Source organism: Echinops telfairi, unplaced genomic scaffold (assembly GCF_000313985.2).
Source record: "Echinops telfairi isolate 266 unplaced genomic scaffold, ASM31398v2 ScPeMD7_7469;HRSCAF=8507_0, whole genome shotgun sequence".
In the NCBI taxonomy this organism is placed as follows: Eukaryota; Metazoa; Chordata; class Mammalia; order Afrosoricida; family Tenrecidae; genus Echinops; species Echinops telfairi.
This window is the reverse complement of record NW_022111372.1, coordinates 24,145,446-24,164,527: the sequence shown is the minus strand read 5'-3', so window position 1 is coordinate 24,164,527 and position 19,082 is coordinate 24,145,446. Positions and strand designations below refer to the sequence as shown.

General features: G+C 47.1%; 1 protein-coding gene across 1 annotated transcript in view; it reads left to right on the top strand.

Moving 5' to 3' along the window:
* The window catches only part of CUNH21orf62 (chromosome unknown C21orf62 homolog), a 24,310-nt gene extending 5,276 nt beyond the window's left edge, over nt 1-19,034 (top strand). Inside the window, exons 2-3 of the mRNA XM_004711297.3 lie at nt 2,529-2,593; nt 17,731-19,034. Of these exons, the coding sequence (XP_004711354.1) occupies nt 17,790-18,449 (660 nt within the window). The 5' untranslated portion in view covers nt 2,529-2,593; nt 17,731-17,789 and the 3' untranslated portion in view covers nt 18,450-19,034. The remainder of the gene's footprint in view (nt 1-2,528; nt 2,594-17,730) is intronic.
* The last annotated feature ends 48 nt before the right edge of the window (nt 19,035-19,082 follow it).

The window sequence follows — 19,082 nt, the reverse complement described above, 5'->3', positions numbered from 1 at the left end:
AAATGTTTTGAGAATGATGAGGGCAATGAATGTACAAATGCACTTTACACAATTGATGTATGTATGGATTGTGATAAGAGTTGTATGAGGCCCTAATAAAATGATTTTTTTTAAATGCCATGGCTTGGGATAGTCACACCTTGGTCCTCAAAGTAATGCCCTTGCTTTTCAATACTCTAAAGAGGTCTTGTGCAGCAGATTGACCAATGCAATGCATCCTTTGAACACTTACTTGACAGCTGCTTCTATGAGCATTGATTGTGGAGCCCAGAAAGAAAAAAATCCCTAACAACGTCAACCTTTTCTCCATTCATCATGATGTTACCTCGTGGTCCAGTTGTAAGGATTTGGGTCTTCTTTACACTGTTGGAAGTCAAAAATTGTATATTTGGCATTCTATATTTGAGATGCCTATAGACATCCAGGTAGCACTATCAAGTAAGGTGTTGATGTATGAGTATGAAGCTGAGGGAAAAGATTAGGAGCTAGAGATACAAATCCACTACACACTAGCACATCCAGTTACCATGGAAGGGATTCCAGCTATGATGATCCCACACGTGTCAGAGGAGAACTGATCACCATAGGGTCCTCATTTGCTGATTTTTTAGAAGTAGATTTCTTGGGTGGACTTGAACCTCCAACCTTTTGGTTAGTAGCCAAGCACATTAACCATTTGCACCACCGTAGGATGCCCATCATTGGCATTAGATGGTATTGAAAGCCAATAGATTTCTGTAATCGTGGAAGGAGTGGATTTGCATAGAAAAGACTTCCAGACACAAAACCTGAAGCATACAACAAGGTCAGGGTGAAGAGAGAAGTGGCAAGCTAAGAGACTGAGGAGTGGTCATTGATGTGACCCGTACCAAAACAGAACAGGAGAATCTGTCAATGATGAACAGAGAAGTCCTTCCCTTGAGGATGGAATGGGTAACGATGTCAAATGCTGCTGAGCATTCAAGTGAAATGAGTCTAGAAAATCAACGGTTGGATATGACATGTTGGTGTGCAGGGCCCACTGGAGACTTTTCCAGGGAATAGTGGCAACAAAGCCCTGATGGAAGACTGGAGTGGTTTAAAAACCAAGAATCTCTGTGAGATGACAGTTTGCTCATAACAGCTTGATTTTAATTTCGTTTAAGTAGACTGATGTGGCTCTATTAAGCAAAGCCGTTAAAAAAAAAAAGACAGGAAGGAAGGAAAGAACAGCCATTAGGGGGCAGACAAGTTTATTACCCGGACCCTTCGCCTAGCGAGGTTTCAGAAAAAGGATAGGATTTGAAGATGGATAAAGTGATGAAGGTGGTTTCTTAAGGGATGAGAAACAGAAAACCTCTCCAGAACCAGGGTTACACGGCAGCGTGGGGGAGGACTTGAGTCTGGATTGAGGAGACAACACAACAAAGTGCAGAAAGACATCCGACCCCTCCGTAAGTCTTTGTTCCCACAATCGCCTGATCATCTTATGTACAATTATCATAAACTGGTCCTGTGTCATCGTAAGGCTCTCTGGATGGTTGACTACATAGTCAGGGCTATTGTGTCTCTCCTTTTCACTGACCGTCTCCACATGATGTCCTTTTTGGCGATTAGTCTTTGCTAACGATGTGTCTCAAGCCAGGAGTTTTGTCATCTTTACGAAGGCGCATTCTGGCCTGTCTACAGCTGATTTGTGGATTCTGCTGGCAGTCCTGGGAACTCTACCAACACCCAAGTTCAAGTGCTCTCACTCCGCTGCTGTTGGTTGTTTCCCCCTGACCAGCTCTCACATGCTTATGAGGCGATGGAAAATACCAGGGCTTGGGTCAGGCCCACCTTCATCATCAAAGGGCTGTCTTGGCTTTTCAAATTTTAAAGAGGTCCTTTGCAGCAGATTTGCCCCCTGCAGTACATCACATGATTTTTTTTGGACTGATGTCTCCATATTTGCATATTACATTTCATTGTGATTTCCAGGAGGCATTTCATTTTTTAAAATATTTCAATAAAGCAACAGAGCTTCAATAGCCTTGGCCTCTGATATTTTAAACTAAAATCAGCAACGAAAAATTTAATTCATACTCTTTGGAAATCTAATGGTTGGAGCTTTAACTAGAATATAGATGAAAAGAAAAAGTGCGAGGCTTATAAGTTGAGGGTCTATTACAGGTTACTGTATGGGAATGCTATCATGTACAACTATAAAATGAAAGACATGAATTTTCTTTTATTGTTCTGGAATAAAGTAATTAAAATATTAAGGTTTTCCAGCTTTTTCCCCCGTCATCTCTTAGCAAAGGGATTATTAGTGTCTGACTCATTTTCTTGGCAACCTCAAACCCACATAATAACTGGCCTAGTAAGTTGATCAAAGCTTTCTCTGAGTCAGCTTTACAAGAGTGAACTCTTGTATGTTAGATTATGGTGAAATTTTGCAGCAGGGCCAATTATAACCCCTCAACTGAGGGAAATTGGAGCGATGGCTTTGTGTTCTTCACAAATACCTGTGAGATCAGTCAATCCGACTCTGCTCGTGTTTCCCTTAGGTCCCGGAAGAAAACGTGGAATGAAATGAAAAGTCAGTGATCAGGGGCCTTTGCCACCATTGGAGGTAAGTGTGTTTCACCTTTGTCCCCATCAGATTTACAGGGAAGTTCTAAGGCACCTGTGAACCTACTCTCTACCAATTGGTAAAATGACAGGAGGCTGGGAGGCCTGATGGGACTTTTGCCAGGTGTCACCCACCCATGGTTTTCAAGGATGACTCACAGGTACAGCATAACACAGTAAGCTCAAATGCCCTGCCCTCTCACCCATGCTCAAAATCCCCTGTGCTTCCCCTGCCCTGGCTAGGCCATACAATGAAATCCCCACTGAGACGGTGATTTTCGCTTGCTGATTTAGTAGCATAATCCAAGCCACAGTTTCAGGAGGTGAAAGACAAAGAGGTAGCAAAGGATTGGTGGAATGGATATTTGACTTAGCCAATGCAGGGATTCATTTGGAGAATATAAGTATTTGTGAAGTAACTCTCTGTGTCAAACATGATGTTCTTAACACGTGCTGTCCTTAATGCATAATGTCCTTAAAACAGGGTGTCAGTGGGGGGCGGGGACTCTCCACAGAATGGATTAACACAGTAGGAGCAACAATAGGCTCCAACATAGGAACCATTGTGAAGGACGTCACAGGATCCAACAGTCATTTGTTCTGTTGTGCACTGTGCTTTCCTTTGCTGTACGCACTATAAGTTGGAACCGACCGTGTGGCATCTAACAATATACCATGTGCCAGGACTGTGCTAAGACTGGGGGGACTGTGGTCAACAAGAAGGCCAGGGTTCCATCACATCAGAAACGTGACTCACACAGCATGCCCTGACCCAGGGATCTAGCAACCAATAAGAGAATTGGCGGCTAGCATCAATACCTAGTTAAGCCCAGTGCTTTCAAACCACAAAATAGGTTCCTAGTTGTCTTAGTCTATAAACTCCTGACTACTTTTGTCCATTTCTAGATTAAGTACATTTCATTTCAAGTCAATAATCCAATTGAAAATTGAACAGCGCTTGGCTTCACCAGCCAAGGGGTACAAATGAGGTTCCATGACCACTAAGCAGCTAACAGCAACCGCAACACGAACTGGGTGGCAGTACTGATGACTGACTAGTACTCATGGCATGATGTACAGTACCACTGGCATCTTGTTTTCCCCTGTGACAACCTCGCATGGTCCGTCTCATCGCTGCTGTGCCACAGAGCAAAATGAGAAGCAGGGAGGCTCTGTGACTGGCCTGGCAGGGTACAGGGAGTTGACCCTGAATTATATCAAAAATATTGTTCACCGTGCCTTTGTAAGATCCCAGTGGCACGCTTGAAGCTATTTTTTCCTAAATTCCAACTTACAGACATGCCTGTAAGTTCCAACGTACTTCCCCTTCTGCGTGAGAAAATGGATCAGATGAAAGCAAATAGTTGGGATCCCACAGTATGAACCAAATGAGCTGCCCATCAGGTTGGAACCGTGCTGAATAATGCCTCCTGCCACCGCGGAGGGGACGCCGGCCTCATCAACAGAGGCACCACGGAGCCCCGACTTCAGAGTGGGACGCGTGTGAGGGCCTGTGCAAATGCAGTGGCTCGGACCAGGGGCGGCGGGGGTGCGGTTGTGGAATGTGAAGAAGAAAGCAAAGACAACAGTGGCCGCAGTAGGAAAACACTGAGGGGAGACCCAGATGAACTTCACTTCCAGCTTGATAAACTTGGAAAGACTAGACACAAGGATCTCATTCCCCTTTTCAATGTCGGCTCGCATCGTGTGGACCTCAAACCTGCCTCCCGCGGCGCATCCGTGGCACAGCGCCAAAGAAAAGAAAACTGCAGAGCGGCCCTTTTCTCAGGAGATTTCCCAAGGCCTTACACCTAAAGCCGCCATCCCGAGTGCAGTGGCTGTCCGCGCCTCGCCGCCTGGGCCTGGATGGGAAGAGTGTGGATGTCACCTCTGGGGGTGGGACTTCACAGGCCACCTTCTAGCTCTGGTCCTCAGAGAGTTTCCACCCACCTTTCTCCCACCCTTGCTAGTGGATGCTTGTGATTCCTCCAACAAAGGACGAAGCAGGTAGACGTGTTAAAGTCCAGCCCCCCGTGGGCGATCAAGTGTTGATGGAACCCCTAAGGCGTAAAAGGAAAGAGAGAAAAAATCAGTCATAGCTCAGGAGCCCCGGGGCATCATGGCGCCATCAGGGTAAACGTGCACTCCCTCAGGTTTCCAATGGCTAAGTTCAGACGTTTCTCCTGAGGTACTCTAGCATAGACTGCAGCCTCCATCCTCAGTTAACAGCTGAGCCCATTAACCATCGCACCCAGGGACTCCTATTAAGGCTCCTGTACCTGATAATACCTGATAAATACTCATTTACCTGACAACAGACACCCAGCACCCCACCCCTGAGAGTGGGCTTTCACCAGGGGCGCCCAGAAAGAGTGAGTCCAGGAATGGCCAAGGAATTCAGATGACTGGCAGAGTCTCCATGGATTACTGCAGATAGTCAGGTTAAAACTAAAATGTCATCACTGGTTTTCCCTATTGACCCATTTTATTTATTCATTTATGTTTGTTTTTATTTATTTTGCAACATTTTATTGAGGGCTCTTACAGCTCTTGTAACAATCCATACATCAATTGCATCAAGTATATTTGTACATATGTTGCCATCATTATTTTCTAGATATTTACTTTCTATTGAGCCCTTGGTGTCAGCTCCTCTTTTCCCCCTCTTCCTCCCCGCCCCCCCCACCCTCGTGGCCCCTTGATATATTATAAATTATTATTATATTCATATCTTACACCCACCACTATCTCCCTTCCCCCACAGTTTCTGTTGTTCTTCCCTCTGGGGGAGGGGGCTCTTATGTGTCGATCATTGTGATGGGTTCCTCCTTCCTCCCCTCCTCTCCCTACCTTCCCCCTTCCCTCCTAGTATAACTATTCCCATTCCTGTTCCGGCTTCCGTGTGTCATGAGCTCCTATGTCTTATCTGTACCTGTGCACATACTCCTGTCTAACCTGCAGTGAAAGGCAGTACTGGGGTCATGACAGTGGGGGGTGAGGAAGCCTCAAGGAACCAGAGGAGTATTTTGTGTTTCATCTGTGCTTTACCGCCCCCCTAAGACTCATCCCTTCCCTGCGGCCCCTCTATGAGGAGGATGTCCAATTGTTGACAGATGGGTTTTGGGTCTCTGCTCCGACCCACCTTGTTCTCAACAATATGGTTTATTTGTTAATTAGTTAAGTTAGTTAGTGGTCCTCTGATGCCTGTTACCCGATCCCTGAGACACCTCATGATCGCACAGGCTGGTGTACTTCTTCCATGTGAGCTTCTTGCTTCTATGCTGGAAGGCTGCTTGTTTATCTTCAAGCCGTTAAGATCCCAGATGCTATATCTTTTGATAGCTGGGCACCATCCACTTTCTTCACTACATTTGCTTATGCACACTTTTGTCTTCAGCGATTGTGCCGGAGGGTGAGCATCACAGAATGCCAGGTTGTTAGAACAAAGTGTTCTTGTGTTGAGGGAGGGCGTGAGCAGAGGCCCAAAGTCTGTCCATAACTTCAGTGTATTGCCATATTACTATATGTACATGAATTGGCCTATTTTTAATGTGCTCTAGTATCTATAATCTTCTGCTTTCTCATTGACTGAGGTCTATGTCTTATTTTGTTGTTGTTGAGGTTTTGTATGATTTTCTTTGTATGAAATCCAGGAGAGGTAGTCCATAGAGACAGTAACTGGATTAATAGTTTCTTAGGGTTATGGTAGGGGGAATTAGCAGTTAATGGGTACAAGAATGAAGAAAATGTTCTAAAATGATTGTGGTAATGATTACACAACTCTTTTAACTATAGTTAAACCATTGAATTGTGTGGTACATGAATTATATGCCAGTAAAACTGTTTGTTTGTTTTCTTAAGCTGATGGCAGTGTGAGGGGAAGCTGGGAATGTGAACCGTAACTACTCAGTGGACTCCGCAGCCCTGCCCCTACGTGTCCTCAGTAGCGGCTGCTCTTGCTGACAGCTCACTGCAACCACCGAGAGGCTTCTCACTGGGAGAACGGACTGGGCTTTTCCCCCAGCTCTTAGGAGCAGAATAAGTATCTCCAAGTGAGAGCTCTGGGGCAAGAATTAGACAACGTAAATTTCCCTCCCTTTGCTGCCCATGTGGGCCTTTCTGTTTTCTTCTGCATCAATGGTCCTCCCGGACAGGCCAGCTGTGTATCTCGGTGGCATGTCCACAGCGGAGAAGGAACCTCATCCTTGTCTTCTAAGTCCTAATACCCTCACTCGAGGTTAGACCCTAAGTTCTAACACCCTCACTCAAAAAGAAACAGCCAAACCCACAGCCATCGTAACGATTCTACCTCATAACAACCCCATGTAGGATTTTCAAGGCTGTTAACATTTACAGGAGCAGATAGCCTCATCTTTCTCCCATGGAGTACGTGGTAGGCTTGAACCACAGACCTTGTGGTTAGCAGTCTTTTACTTACTCAAAAGCGCCACCAGGGCTCCTTCTACCCCAACAAGGACTCCAGCTATTGAAATGGATTTATGCAGAGAGCCTGTAGTCAGAAGGATGCAGCAAATGGGGAAATACGCCTGCAAAGAATATAGCAGGGTACCGTGTCCTCTTGCTTAGAACTCATTTTCCTACCAAAAGTCTCCTCTTCCAACTCCTTCTCTACCTGGCACCCTAAGTGATCTTCCTTAAATACCTTCCACATGTCAACACACCTCCCCCTGCTGACAAGTGTTCACCGCCTGCCTCTTTTCTTGCCTCCTGCAGGGGTCCCAAAGGGTGTGCTTACATCGAAGAGGGTGCACAAGCCTGCCAGTGGGAGGGGGTTGAAGCATCCTAAAATTTTTTAAATATCTACTTTTTTATATTCATATTGCTAATCATAGAAGGTGTTTATTTAAATATGGTACTATTGCCAGAAGAATAAGCATCTGTCTTGGAAGAAGTATCATCAGAATGGTCCTGAGAAGCACGGATGGCGAGACTTTGTCTCACATACTTAGTCCATATTATCAGGAAAGGCTAGTCCTTGGAAACAGACATCCCGTTTGGTAAAGTAGGTCAGTGAAAAAGCAGACCCTCGAGGAGAGGGATTGACAGCACAGCTGCAACCCTGGGCTCAAGCATAAGAACCACTGTGAGGCTGTGGTTCTAAGAACTAATGTGAGGCTGACGCAGGACCCGGCAGCGTTCGGTCCTGTGCACTCAGGGTTGCTATGAATTGAAACTAACAACATGCTAGCGCACATAGGTCCTTTTTGAATCCAAAATCACGGAAGGTTATTGTTTGTTTTTTTAACTGATGGAGTGAAAAGCCAAAGAGTTCAGGGACAATTTGTTGCTGGAATAAAGTCCAAACCCCTTAGCCTGAGCAGAAAGGATCCTGTCTCACTCTATTCTGCATCCCCAGCCTCATGAGCCCCCAGACACTTAACTCTTCCACACATTCCAAGAGCTCTAAACACACCAAGCACCTTCTCTGAGATTTTGCCCAAGGAGCCCTTCTGTCTGCATTGCCTCGCCTTCCCTTGATCCAACCCCTTCTTTGCCTACATGGGTGTCTTTCCCATTTCTCCCTGCCTAATATTTGCTTGGTATTGTTACTAAGCACCCATCAATCACATTGTCTTATAATTAGCTATTGTACTGTTTGTTTCCAGAGCACATTCTAAAGTCCTTGAGCAAATTTCAAGTTCCTTAAAGATAGAGATGATATCTTCTTCCATTTCCATTGCATAAGGATCCCTGGTAGTGTGGTGGGTTAAGTGTTGGTCTGTGAACTATAAGGTTGACCTTTCAAACCCACCAGCCACTCCAGAGAAGGATGAGGCTAACTGTTCCTATAAAGATCTGCAGCCGTGGAAACCCCAAGGAGCAGTTGTACGCGTCCTATGGGGTGGCTGAGTCAGAATAGGCTCTAGAGCAGGAGGTTTTGTTTTGTTTTGTTTTTTGTGTATTTCATGCTACCAACGCCAGTGCCTGAAGTCTAGCTGCTAGCCCAAAGGTTGGTGGTTCAAGTCCACCCAAAGGCTTCTAAAATCAGCCATTGAAAACCCACACACTTGTACTCTGACAAACAGGAGGTGGCCATGAGTCAGTATCAACTCAATAGCAGCTGGATAGACCACTGCCTGGGGGGAAAAGAAACTGTTCTCTAAATGTTTAGTTCTCGTTTTCTTTTCTTTTTTTAAAAAAAAGACCTAAAAATCATAAATAGAAGTAAATATAATATCTGCTATATTAGTCTGAAGGAGGTCCGGTGGCACCGTGGTAAGCACTCTTCTGTTAACCAACAGATCAGCATGTCTAGCCCACAGGCCACTACGCAGGAGAAAGATGTGGCAGCCTGCTTCCATAAAGACTGGGAACCCTACGGGGCAATTCTGCTCTGTCCTATGGACTCACTAAGAGTTGGAATCAACTTGAGGGCAATGGTGATTTTTTTTACAGGTCTTCACCAACGTAAACTCACTATTATTACAAACTTTAAAGTATCAAGGCTTAGAAGAGTAAAAGTCTACTCATCCCTTGCATTACAATGGAATGTCCTTAAGAGAGGAGAGGTGTGCTCTGTCCCATGCTGTTGAGCCTCCATTTGTAGTTTTGGCCTCCTCCAGGGCCCTCCATCAAGGGCTCTTCACCCATCTGCCGTTATCAAGAACACAATCACATGGCTCCACTTACATGAGAAGATCTTGGAAATGAAGTCCAGCAATGTGCTAAGGGGAAAGAGAACATTGCACGGATGGGTATCTAGCGCTCAGTACTCACCAAAAGGCCTGGGGGTCTGCTTCCGAAGGCCACAGCCCTGAGACCAGATGGAACAGTCGACAAGCACAACAGAATTGCTGTTACACCTAGACTGTAAGACATAACTGGCTGATACCATCGCGACAAAGCCCCAGTAGGGTAAACCCTTCTAAATTTTCCAGGTAAGATACTAGAAATGTGAATGGTCATTAACTCTTTGAGCCTTTACTGGATGTATACCTGAAACTATTTCCCTGAGATGGTTTGTGAACCTGGAACCCAAAGTGCCTTCTGGAATCATCCTACAATGGAACAGTAGTTTAGCTTAACTAATTGGGAGGGGGAAAAAAGTCTGCCTTGACCATCATGTTCTTTTAAGAACTGTTTCTATAAGATCGGATTAACTCATAGAGACCCTATAGGAAAGGGTAGAACTTACCCCTGTGAGTTTCTGAGACTGGAACTCGTGATAGGAGTAGAAAGCCCTGTCTCTCTCCTGGGGAGTGGCTGGTGGTTTCAAACTGCTGACCTTGCTGATCACAGCCCAACACGTTACGTCTATGCCACCAGGGCTCCTCTAAATTGAAAACAGCAAGTCAAAAGATTGGAACCTTAGGGACAGTGAGTTTGTATGAATGGAAAAAGAACAACACAAGAAAGGAGGATGAAAATGTTCACATGACCCAAGCACTATAATCGGCATCCCTGATGGCTCATGTAGAAACTGTAGGATTGGTGTACATTCTACCATGTATATTTTCAACAATGACAAAAATAAAAAAGATTTTTAAAAATGTCTTTGAGCCTTTAAACCGGAAAGCATGTTTAAAATCCAGGGTTGTTATCTAAAATCAATTCTTTTTTAATTGTCTGACACCTGAAGAATTTTATTTAGCAATGAATACTAGCAATAGCTGCAAAGATTTCTGAACTGAGCAGATTTGGACATTAGTTGGTTCAAAACAAATTCCACACTGATGTTCTTCCCAATCCAGGAGTTTCCCCAACATGTAGAGAGTGTTTTGCTTGACTCCAAAAGGAATGTTTCAAACTGGATGAGCTCTGTTTATAAGAAGATATTACTAGTAAGGAGATACTGTGTCAGTGGGAGGATGGCATTTCGACCATTTGCCCAAACAGTTTTGAAATGCCATGAGTAATGATGTTTTGAACTCTCTGTATAGTCTCTGCACAAAAGAAAATGTATGTATCTATAATTAGGGAAAAACAGTGGCATTCACCAAATCCTTACAGTAATGAAGATCCGAATGTGATTTAAAAGTTTAATTCAGAAATGAGTTTTAATGCAAAAGCAAAAGTGTTTTGCTTTGTTTTGAGTAAAAAGGCACTTCGAGACAAGACTCACGTGCAGACATCAGGGAGTGAGAGAGCTAAACACGTCTGAGCAGCTCGAGCAAGTAGCAAAGAGTCTCCCATCTAAATCTGTGTGGTGGCCCCCAGGTGAAAGACAGAAGAAGGCCAACACTGCTCACCAGGATGTGGGAGGTAGACCAGGATGCCTTTCGTCAATGCAGTTCCCCAAGGGTATCCCTGCAGAAATCTGCAAAGATTCATTCACTGCCATGGAGTTGATGCCAACTCGTAATGACCCTATAGAACAGAGTAGAACTGCCCCTGTGGGGTTCTGAGACTGGAATAGAAAGCCTCATCTTTCTCTCAAGGAGCAAGAGGCTAGTACTTTCAAACTGCTAACCTAGAAGTTACCGCCCAGTGTAACCTACGACGCTACCCAGGCTCCAGTTTGGATTCAGATGGGGTGAAAATGACAGTTTCCCCAGCAAGGGAGGCAGTTTGGAAACCTTTGATGTATTCCCAAGGGCGACACACACCTGCATCCCTGAGGCACTGTTTAATCACAAGCGCGCCCAGGACAGGAGGAAGTGTCCACGGCCTCTTCAGGTGTCTAGTACCCGGTCGTTGTTCTGCCTGCCTGACTAGACCTTCTTCTGGCAAAGCTCCAGACTACCGTCCACCCTCTCAGTTTGTTATTTCTAGGGTGGCCCGCCCTGTGCATTAAGCGCACGGCTGGGCCTCTGGGGAGACCAGTGCATTTTTGCCCGGTGTTATTTGTGAAGGGGAATTTTGTTTTCTCTGGGAGATGCTCAACTGGTAAAAGAAAGCTTGAGTCTTCTGCTGACCACCTTGGCTCTAGAAGGGGTGAACTTGTCTGAGAAAGAAGTCAAAATGGAGGAAAGCAGAAGCAAGAAACGGCTAACATTTCTGCACTCCTGGATCAGCCAACAAACCAAGCTCACTGCCATCGAGTCGATTCCAACCCATAGGACAGGTAGAACCGCCCCTGTGGGTTTCCAAGACTGTAACTCTTCTTGGAAGTAGAAAACCTTCTCTTTCTCCCAAGAAGCCCCTTGTGGTTTCAAACTGCCAACCTTATGGTTAGCAGTTTAAAGAGTAACCACTACGTCACCAGGGCGTGCACCTGGATCAAGCCATGCCTGAAATAATCCTTGTTTTATTTTTAATCTAATCTGAATTGGATATCTGTGCCTAGCAGTTAAACGAGTCTTAGTACAGTAACATTTGTTACATTATGATCCTCTCCCCCCACTGCCATTTATTCAATAAACAAATCGTGAGGCTTTACTAGTACTGTGTACTAGGTGCTTTGTTGAAAACTGTGACTCGCAAGCCACACAGGGGTGATACTCCAGTGGAGGACACACTTGACCACTACTCATATTGCAGTGTGAAGAGAACAATGTGTACGGCGCGTTTGGCATTCAGGAAGCCCTAGTGGCAAAATGGTTAAAGCATTCCGTCGTTAATGAAAGGTCGGAAGTTTGAACCCACTGGCTACTCCGAGGGAGAAAGATAAGAGCTTCCATGAGGATCCCAGCCTTGGAAACCCTGAGGGGGTCATACTATTCTGTCCTCTAAGGTCACTGAATTGAAATCAACTTGACCGCAGTGGGTCTTGCCATTCTTTGCTGTGCTGATTGAGTTTGTACTTCTGTCATTAGCTAGAGAGACAAGACTCGCGAAGACTAGAAGCAGGACTGAGGAGATGTGGGTAGATGTGGGAGGGAGGGCCAGGCTCCTGTTCAGAGGACACCTCTGACTCTTCCTGGTCGGACAGCATTTCCTCGGCATCCCTTCTTTCATGCTCCATAATTGAGACATACCTCCTATGTTCTAAAATGAGCCCTATCCTTACTCCACCCCACAACCAAGGGCATAGGAAAAAGGCCAGGAGGGATGGAATATATGTATGCCCATTCTGTCTATTCCTCGCTGGAATCTGCCCCCCAAACGAGCAAGCATATAGTGAACCAAACTGGGCTCTTGTCACCCACATTCCACACGCCTGAAGAAAGACGCTCAAGGTGGTATGGAAGTCCATAAAGGTCCAACGGGCATCTTTTCGCCACCCTCCCAACCCATTGCCAGGAGTAGATTGTCGCGCGCGGATGACACGGCGCAACACGGACCGAGACAAGAATGGTCAGGACCCTTCTGGTAGATGCAATCTGCGAAGTTTATTTAAGCTGCCTCTTGCTCCGAGGTCAGCTGCGGAAGACCCCAAGCTCCTAAAACCCCGGGTATAAATACCCTGCTCGGTGACGTGTCCTACCAGGATTGGTGCAATTTGATAATGCGTAGCGAGCGGCTGGCAGCGCATGCGCAACAAGCTTGTTTACAGCTTAGCTCTGACGATGCGGGCGCGGTCCGGCGCCATCTTGTAATGGCATCCACAGTAGATGTCCTTCTTTGTTAGGCTGCCTGCCTCTGGCTTCTTGGTTCTGACTTTTGGACCTCCCTGAGAAGTGGTGTAACTGGTTTATGGGCTTGACTGCTAAGTGGAAGTTTGAAGGTTCAAATCCAACGGGAGGTGCTTCAGAAGAAAAGCCTGGTGATCCAAACTGAAACATCAGCTATGAAAAACCAAGCCGAGCACAGCTCCACACTGACACACAGGGGGTCACCGTGAGTCAGAATCGAGTCAACCCCCACTGGTTTGCTGTCAGATGTTGATGCCCAGGAGACAGAGGGCCCTGAGGTCAAGCCAGGGTCCTTGCCTAGGAGAAAGCTGCTCACAAAACCCTGTGAGGACCTCTAACCCCACTCTAGGCCGCGTCCTCCGGGACATCATATCCTTTTCCCTGTCCACCCTGTCTGTCTTCCACACCTGCTTCTGCATGGGATGGGAGTACGGCAAGGATGCCCCCGTGCATGTGTGGACCACCTCTCTCTGCTTTCCCTTTCAGGCTGGAGGCAGGCTGGGCTGTTGGTTCTGAGGACCACATTCCTGGGTCTGAAGTGGCAGGATTCCTTTCCTAGGACATGCAGTCCCAGAAACTGCTGGTGGAATCTGGGACAGTTGATCATCTAAAATTATCTCATAATTAATAAGTGACTCACTGCTCCTTACTAAGTGGGGTCGTCACCACCACACCCCAGCACTATTTAAAGTGGCTACCTCTCTTGTGCAGGGAGAATCCTGGCTCCACCAGCTGCTCCAAACCCTTTCTTCGAGTACAAAGTGTGCCTATTAATATAGCCCTCAAAAGAATCGTGTGCCAACTTCAAAATAAACACACAACTCTAGAATCTACCACCTCCAACCCCCACCCCCCACAATGGAACTAAAAGTTGTGTCTCTGATGCGTTCCGAAAACATTTTGTCTTTTCACTGCTGCCTTTCCCAGTTCCCCCATATTTGTCTTCCTCCTTTGGAAGATGGGGTCCATGTCCTGTTCATCTTTGTTTCCTCCACGGGGCCTACGCCAGGGCCTGCCTCAGTCTCCCTCCTCTTCCCAACTGCTGTAGCCTGGAGGTTCTCACATCAGGCCAGGTCTTGGGCACCACAAGCCACAGGAAACAGAATCCAGCCCATCAGCACATAAGTCCATCTGGACTGTCTTGTTCTGGGCTGTATCCCCCGGGATGACAACGTGCCTGACACTTCCTGACTCTGTAGCATTCACTGAATAAATGCAGAAATGGAATTGCAATTGCTTAAGCCAACACCCCACCTCCTGTTCACGTTTACTCGACTGAGTTTAGTTTTATCCTCCCCGCACTCCAGCTACCTGCTGTACTTCCTGCCTGTCTGATTTTCCGCGTTTTAGTACTACCTGCCTGTCGGTATTTTCAGTTCCCCTCCTTGGGCTTCTCATTGCTTTGTTTCCCCATCCTGTGGCTTCACCTGGCACCTTAGAGTTGCATGTCTGCCTAGCTTCTTTGCTGCTGTTTGGGCACCTGTTTCTCTCTCTCTCACACACACACACACACACCCCGCCCCAGCCTGGCACACACCACCCCAGCCTGACCCTTCCTTCAATTCCTTCCTGGACCTCCCCGAGATGGCCCGTTCAACAGCTCTAGGGCAGCCTCATCAGAAGGCTCATTCCCAGGATCTGCCATACCCACGGTAGATGGAAACACACACAGCCCATCGCTCTGCCATTGAGTTGATTCAGATTCATAGCAACCTATAGAGGATTTCTGAGACTGTAAATCACTTTCAGTCTTGGTTTTGGTTTTCGTTTTGTCTTGCTTTTTTGCTTTAAAGAGCTCATGACTCATTTTTTGAACAACATTTTACCAAGCCACTGGTTTGGCGTGAACAAGGCACAAACCTCTTGCATCATCTCCTTCATTACAATCCCCTCACTGTACTGTCCCGCCTCCTCCCTGTGTCTCCTGTCTCCGCTCTCCCGCCTTCCCTCCCCCTTGTGAGCTTTGTCCTCGAAACGCTGCAAGAGACTGTAAATCTTTACAGGAGCAGACAGCCTCTTCTGTCTCCCCCCAGCAACCGGGGGGGTTTGAACGATTAGCTCTGCCCCTAGCGGCCAGCGCTTAACCTGCAGGCCCACCAGAGCTCCTTACAGGTAAATCTAGCTGGACTGGTTGGGATTGCTTGGTTTCTCATCTTAGGATCGATCGCCAGGTAATTCAATTCTTGGGGCATTTGGTCATTTTTAGAAAACTGAAATCTGGAGCCCTGTGCCATATGGCTTATCTTATTGCGATGACACCATTAAAGGAGGCTGCACACCTGTTATCTGCTAGGCCCTATGCTACACGCCTGCAAGCATGGGCTGGGACATAGCGACAGGTGTGAAGATGGCCCAGGACCAGGCTGTGTTGCATGCAGAATCAACTCGACGGCACCTAACAATAACAGCAACATGCAATACGCTGCTTTATTTCCCCCCACCCCCAAGGGCGCATCTCTATCCGGACTGCACACTGGTGTTGAAGCGGCACATGCATTTAGATAGTGCTTGGCCTCCATCCCTCCAGTACATTGTTCAACAGCACCGGCACATACAATTTGTTCTGATGTCTCTGTGGTTGGGTGCCAGTGAGTTGGCTCCAACCCCTGACGACCTTATGAAACGTCCGTGTTCATGATCATGATGTCCTTTCCTAATGCTTTCTCTTTCCTGATGCTGTGCCCAAAGCAAGCCAAAGTCATGACCTCCCTGCTGCTAAGGAGCATCCTGCAGGCCTTTCTCCTGAAATGGATCGGTTCCTCCTAAGACGGGTTTGTTGGTTCTCCTAGGTGACTGCGCTAGTGCGTGACTGGCCTCTTCAGTGTATATTAACACACGTGCAATCGACTCTGGTACTTTAGTTTTCTGAGGAGCAGGGAACAGGATGAATGGGCTGCTAAACAGAGAACAGTGGGGGAGGGATACAATGGTCCAGCTAGGCTTTAAAGTTTACCATTAACCAAAGGCTCTGTTGGCGCTCGTGCTATGTTGTTTAACAGGTAGCACTTGGGTCACCGAATCCAACAAAGAACTGTTTGTCTCTGAATTCCAGGAAGTCGCCTATGGGGGAGGAGGGCATGTGCATGGTGAGGGGCTTTTCGGGGCTGATCAACTAGCAACTGCATGTTTTCAGGGTGTGCTCACTCAAGTTCCACATCCCTGCCCAGGGATAGGAGGCAGTTGGCCTCCTGGCTGGCACCCGATCTCACTCACAGACTGGCGTGTTTAGTGTCACCACCAGGGTTGTGTGCTCAGACAGCCGAGTTTAGCGGTTTGGCTGTGGGTCACAGAAAGGAGCATTCCCTGTCCTTGGGCTCCAAGGCCTGCCAGATTCCCACTCAAGCATCACACACTGGAGCGTACCCTGGTCCAGGGTCATCTTCCTGATCTTGGTGGGCTTGAGCCCATCTTTGGGGTTTTGGAGTCAATCCACCTCACGTGGGTCTCCTTTGCCCTGGTTGGTCCCCTACTTTACTAACTCATCTTCAGCTAGTCTTGCTGAAGGTGAGTCTAAGACAGTGGTTCTCAACCTTCCTAAAACCGAAACCCTTTAATACAGTTCCTCATGTTGTGGTGACCCCCCCTGTGGGGGGAGGTCAGATGCGCAGGCATTCCCCCACTGAGGGCAATCAGTTGCCAGACTGCTGTCTCATCCTTCCACAGGGGTGGGCCTGCTCCCTGCCTCTGGGGACAATGGACAGGCTCCTGTAGGCGGCGTTTGCACCCTACTGATAATGGTTCCTATGGAAACCCAGAGACCACCCTCTAGACCATCCCCTCATTACTGTGTAACCTATAGTGCAGCCCCTCCCTGTGACATATGTCTCTACCTGTAATTAGTGGGCTGGCTTGCCCCCAAAAGGTATATAGGCATGGGTCAGCAATATAGGCAGGGACTTCTCGGACTCTGACCTCCCTGACTCTCTTCCCCCTCTCCCTTGTTCCCTTTCCCTCCTTCCCTTCCCTCTCTCTCCATGTGGACCACTAAGCTGGGCTGAGGTGAGCAATGTTGCCATGTAACATGTCTGACTGTATTATTGTAATATCTCTCATGCTCTTGATGACTTTAATATAATGCTTATATATCTCAACCATACAATTGTGCATTACTGAATCCGAGTAGAAGTAGTAGCAATAGGAGTATTAGCGGTGGGGGCTGGCCCCCCACCTTCACCTCCCTCCACGTTATTTTTTTAATTTAATACTACACCCCCCAACCATAAAATTATTTTCACTGCTACTTCATAACTGTAATATTGCTACTATTATGAATTGGGTGACCCCCGTGAAAGGGTCGTTTGACCCCCCAAAGGGGTTGCGACCCACAGGTTGAGAACTGATGGTCTAAGACATGTAAGTCAGACCGTATTCTGTTGTGACTCAGGTTTCATTGGCTAATGTTTGGAAGTAAGTCACCAGGCCTTTCTTCCTAGTCTGTATTAGTCTGGAAGCTTCTGCTAAAACCCATCCACCCTGGGTGACCCTGCTGGTATTTTAAACGCCTATGGCAAAGCTTCCAGCGCCACAGTAATGAACACGCAGCCCACCATAAGACAGCACCCTGGCATACGGGTGGTGGTGGGTTGTACAGGGAGCTCCTTTACTGGAGGCCACGGGTTTCTAGCCAGAGTCTCTGATAACAAAGCTGCATGTTTTCTCTCAGGTCAGGCTCAACTGACTCATGAAGGCAGGACAAGAACATCAGCCCCCGCTGAGACCAAGATGACCTCACCCTCTGGGCACTGCCTCCTTCTGATCATCGCCCTGGGCATCTTTGCCTTCAGCCGCTTCTCAGAGGCTCAGATGAACAGCACGCTGATTTTCACAAAGGAACACACCATTCGGAACTGTAGCTGCCCTGCAGACATCCAAGACTGTGACTACAGCTTGGCCAACCTGGTGTGCAGCTGTAAAACCGTCCTTCCATACTCGGTAGAGCAGACCAGCTATCATGGCCATCTCACCATCTGGTTCACAGACATATCTGCACTGGGCCTCCTGCTGAATTTCACCCTGGTCTGGGACCTCAAGCTCTCTCTGTGCAGTGCAAACACTCTCCCCGAGGAGTACCTGGCTATTTGGGGTCTGAAGAGGCTTCGCATCAGCACAGAAGCCAAACATCGGTTCCCGGAGCAGAGCTTACTCATCCATGGCGGGGACGAGAGTGAATCCAGAGAGAAGCCCAGGTTTAGGCACAAAGACTGGCAAACGTGTATGTATGTCTCATTCTTAGATATGGCTCTTTTCAACAGGGAATCGTCCTTACGATCATACAGTATTGAAAATGTCATCAGCATCACCAACAGCTTTCCCTACCTCGCTTACTTTAAAACGATCCCACCTGCGAGCAACAAAAGCTACGTTGTCACCTTCATTTACTAATGCCAAACCCCAAAACGTTGACAAACTGTGAACCATTTGACTAAGGAGTTGGGGAATATGGAAACAAAGCAGATCCCTCCACCCACAACTGCCTTGGATGCCCTTGCCACCCAACCACAGCATAGCCCCATACACCAACAAGCAACCCTCTACTATACCTCTGTGCTCAACTGGGGGAGCTATTTTGAAAGACAAAACAGAAAGAAACCACAAAACCAACATAACTGAGTTTGGAAACATGTCCTGAGTGCCAGCCGGAAGCTAGATCTTTGCATAAGGAAGTCTGGAGGACTAACTGTTGGCCAGAAAGCAGAGAGAGCCGTGCACAGCAGGAACTGCCTGCCAACCTAAGCCTGGGGGACGGGCCCAGGGAAGGCATGGGGACCTTACCGTCCTCTACAGTTTTGCCTTCGTTTGTTTTGTTGTCGCTTGTTGTTTTTTGGTTGTTTGTTTTTATGTTTCACTTTGCCCCTAAGGAGAGAATAATACATTTCAATAGAAATGGTTGAGTTCCAACAAGTGATCCAAATCGGTGGTGAGGAGGTTGTGGGAGGCCTGGTAGGGCATGATCAAGGGTAATGTAACAAAGAGGAATTGCTGAAACCCAGGTGGGGACTGAGCATGATAGTGGGA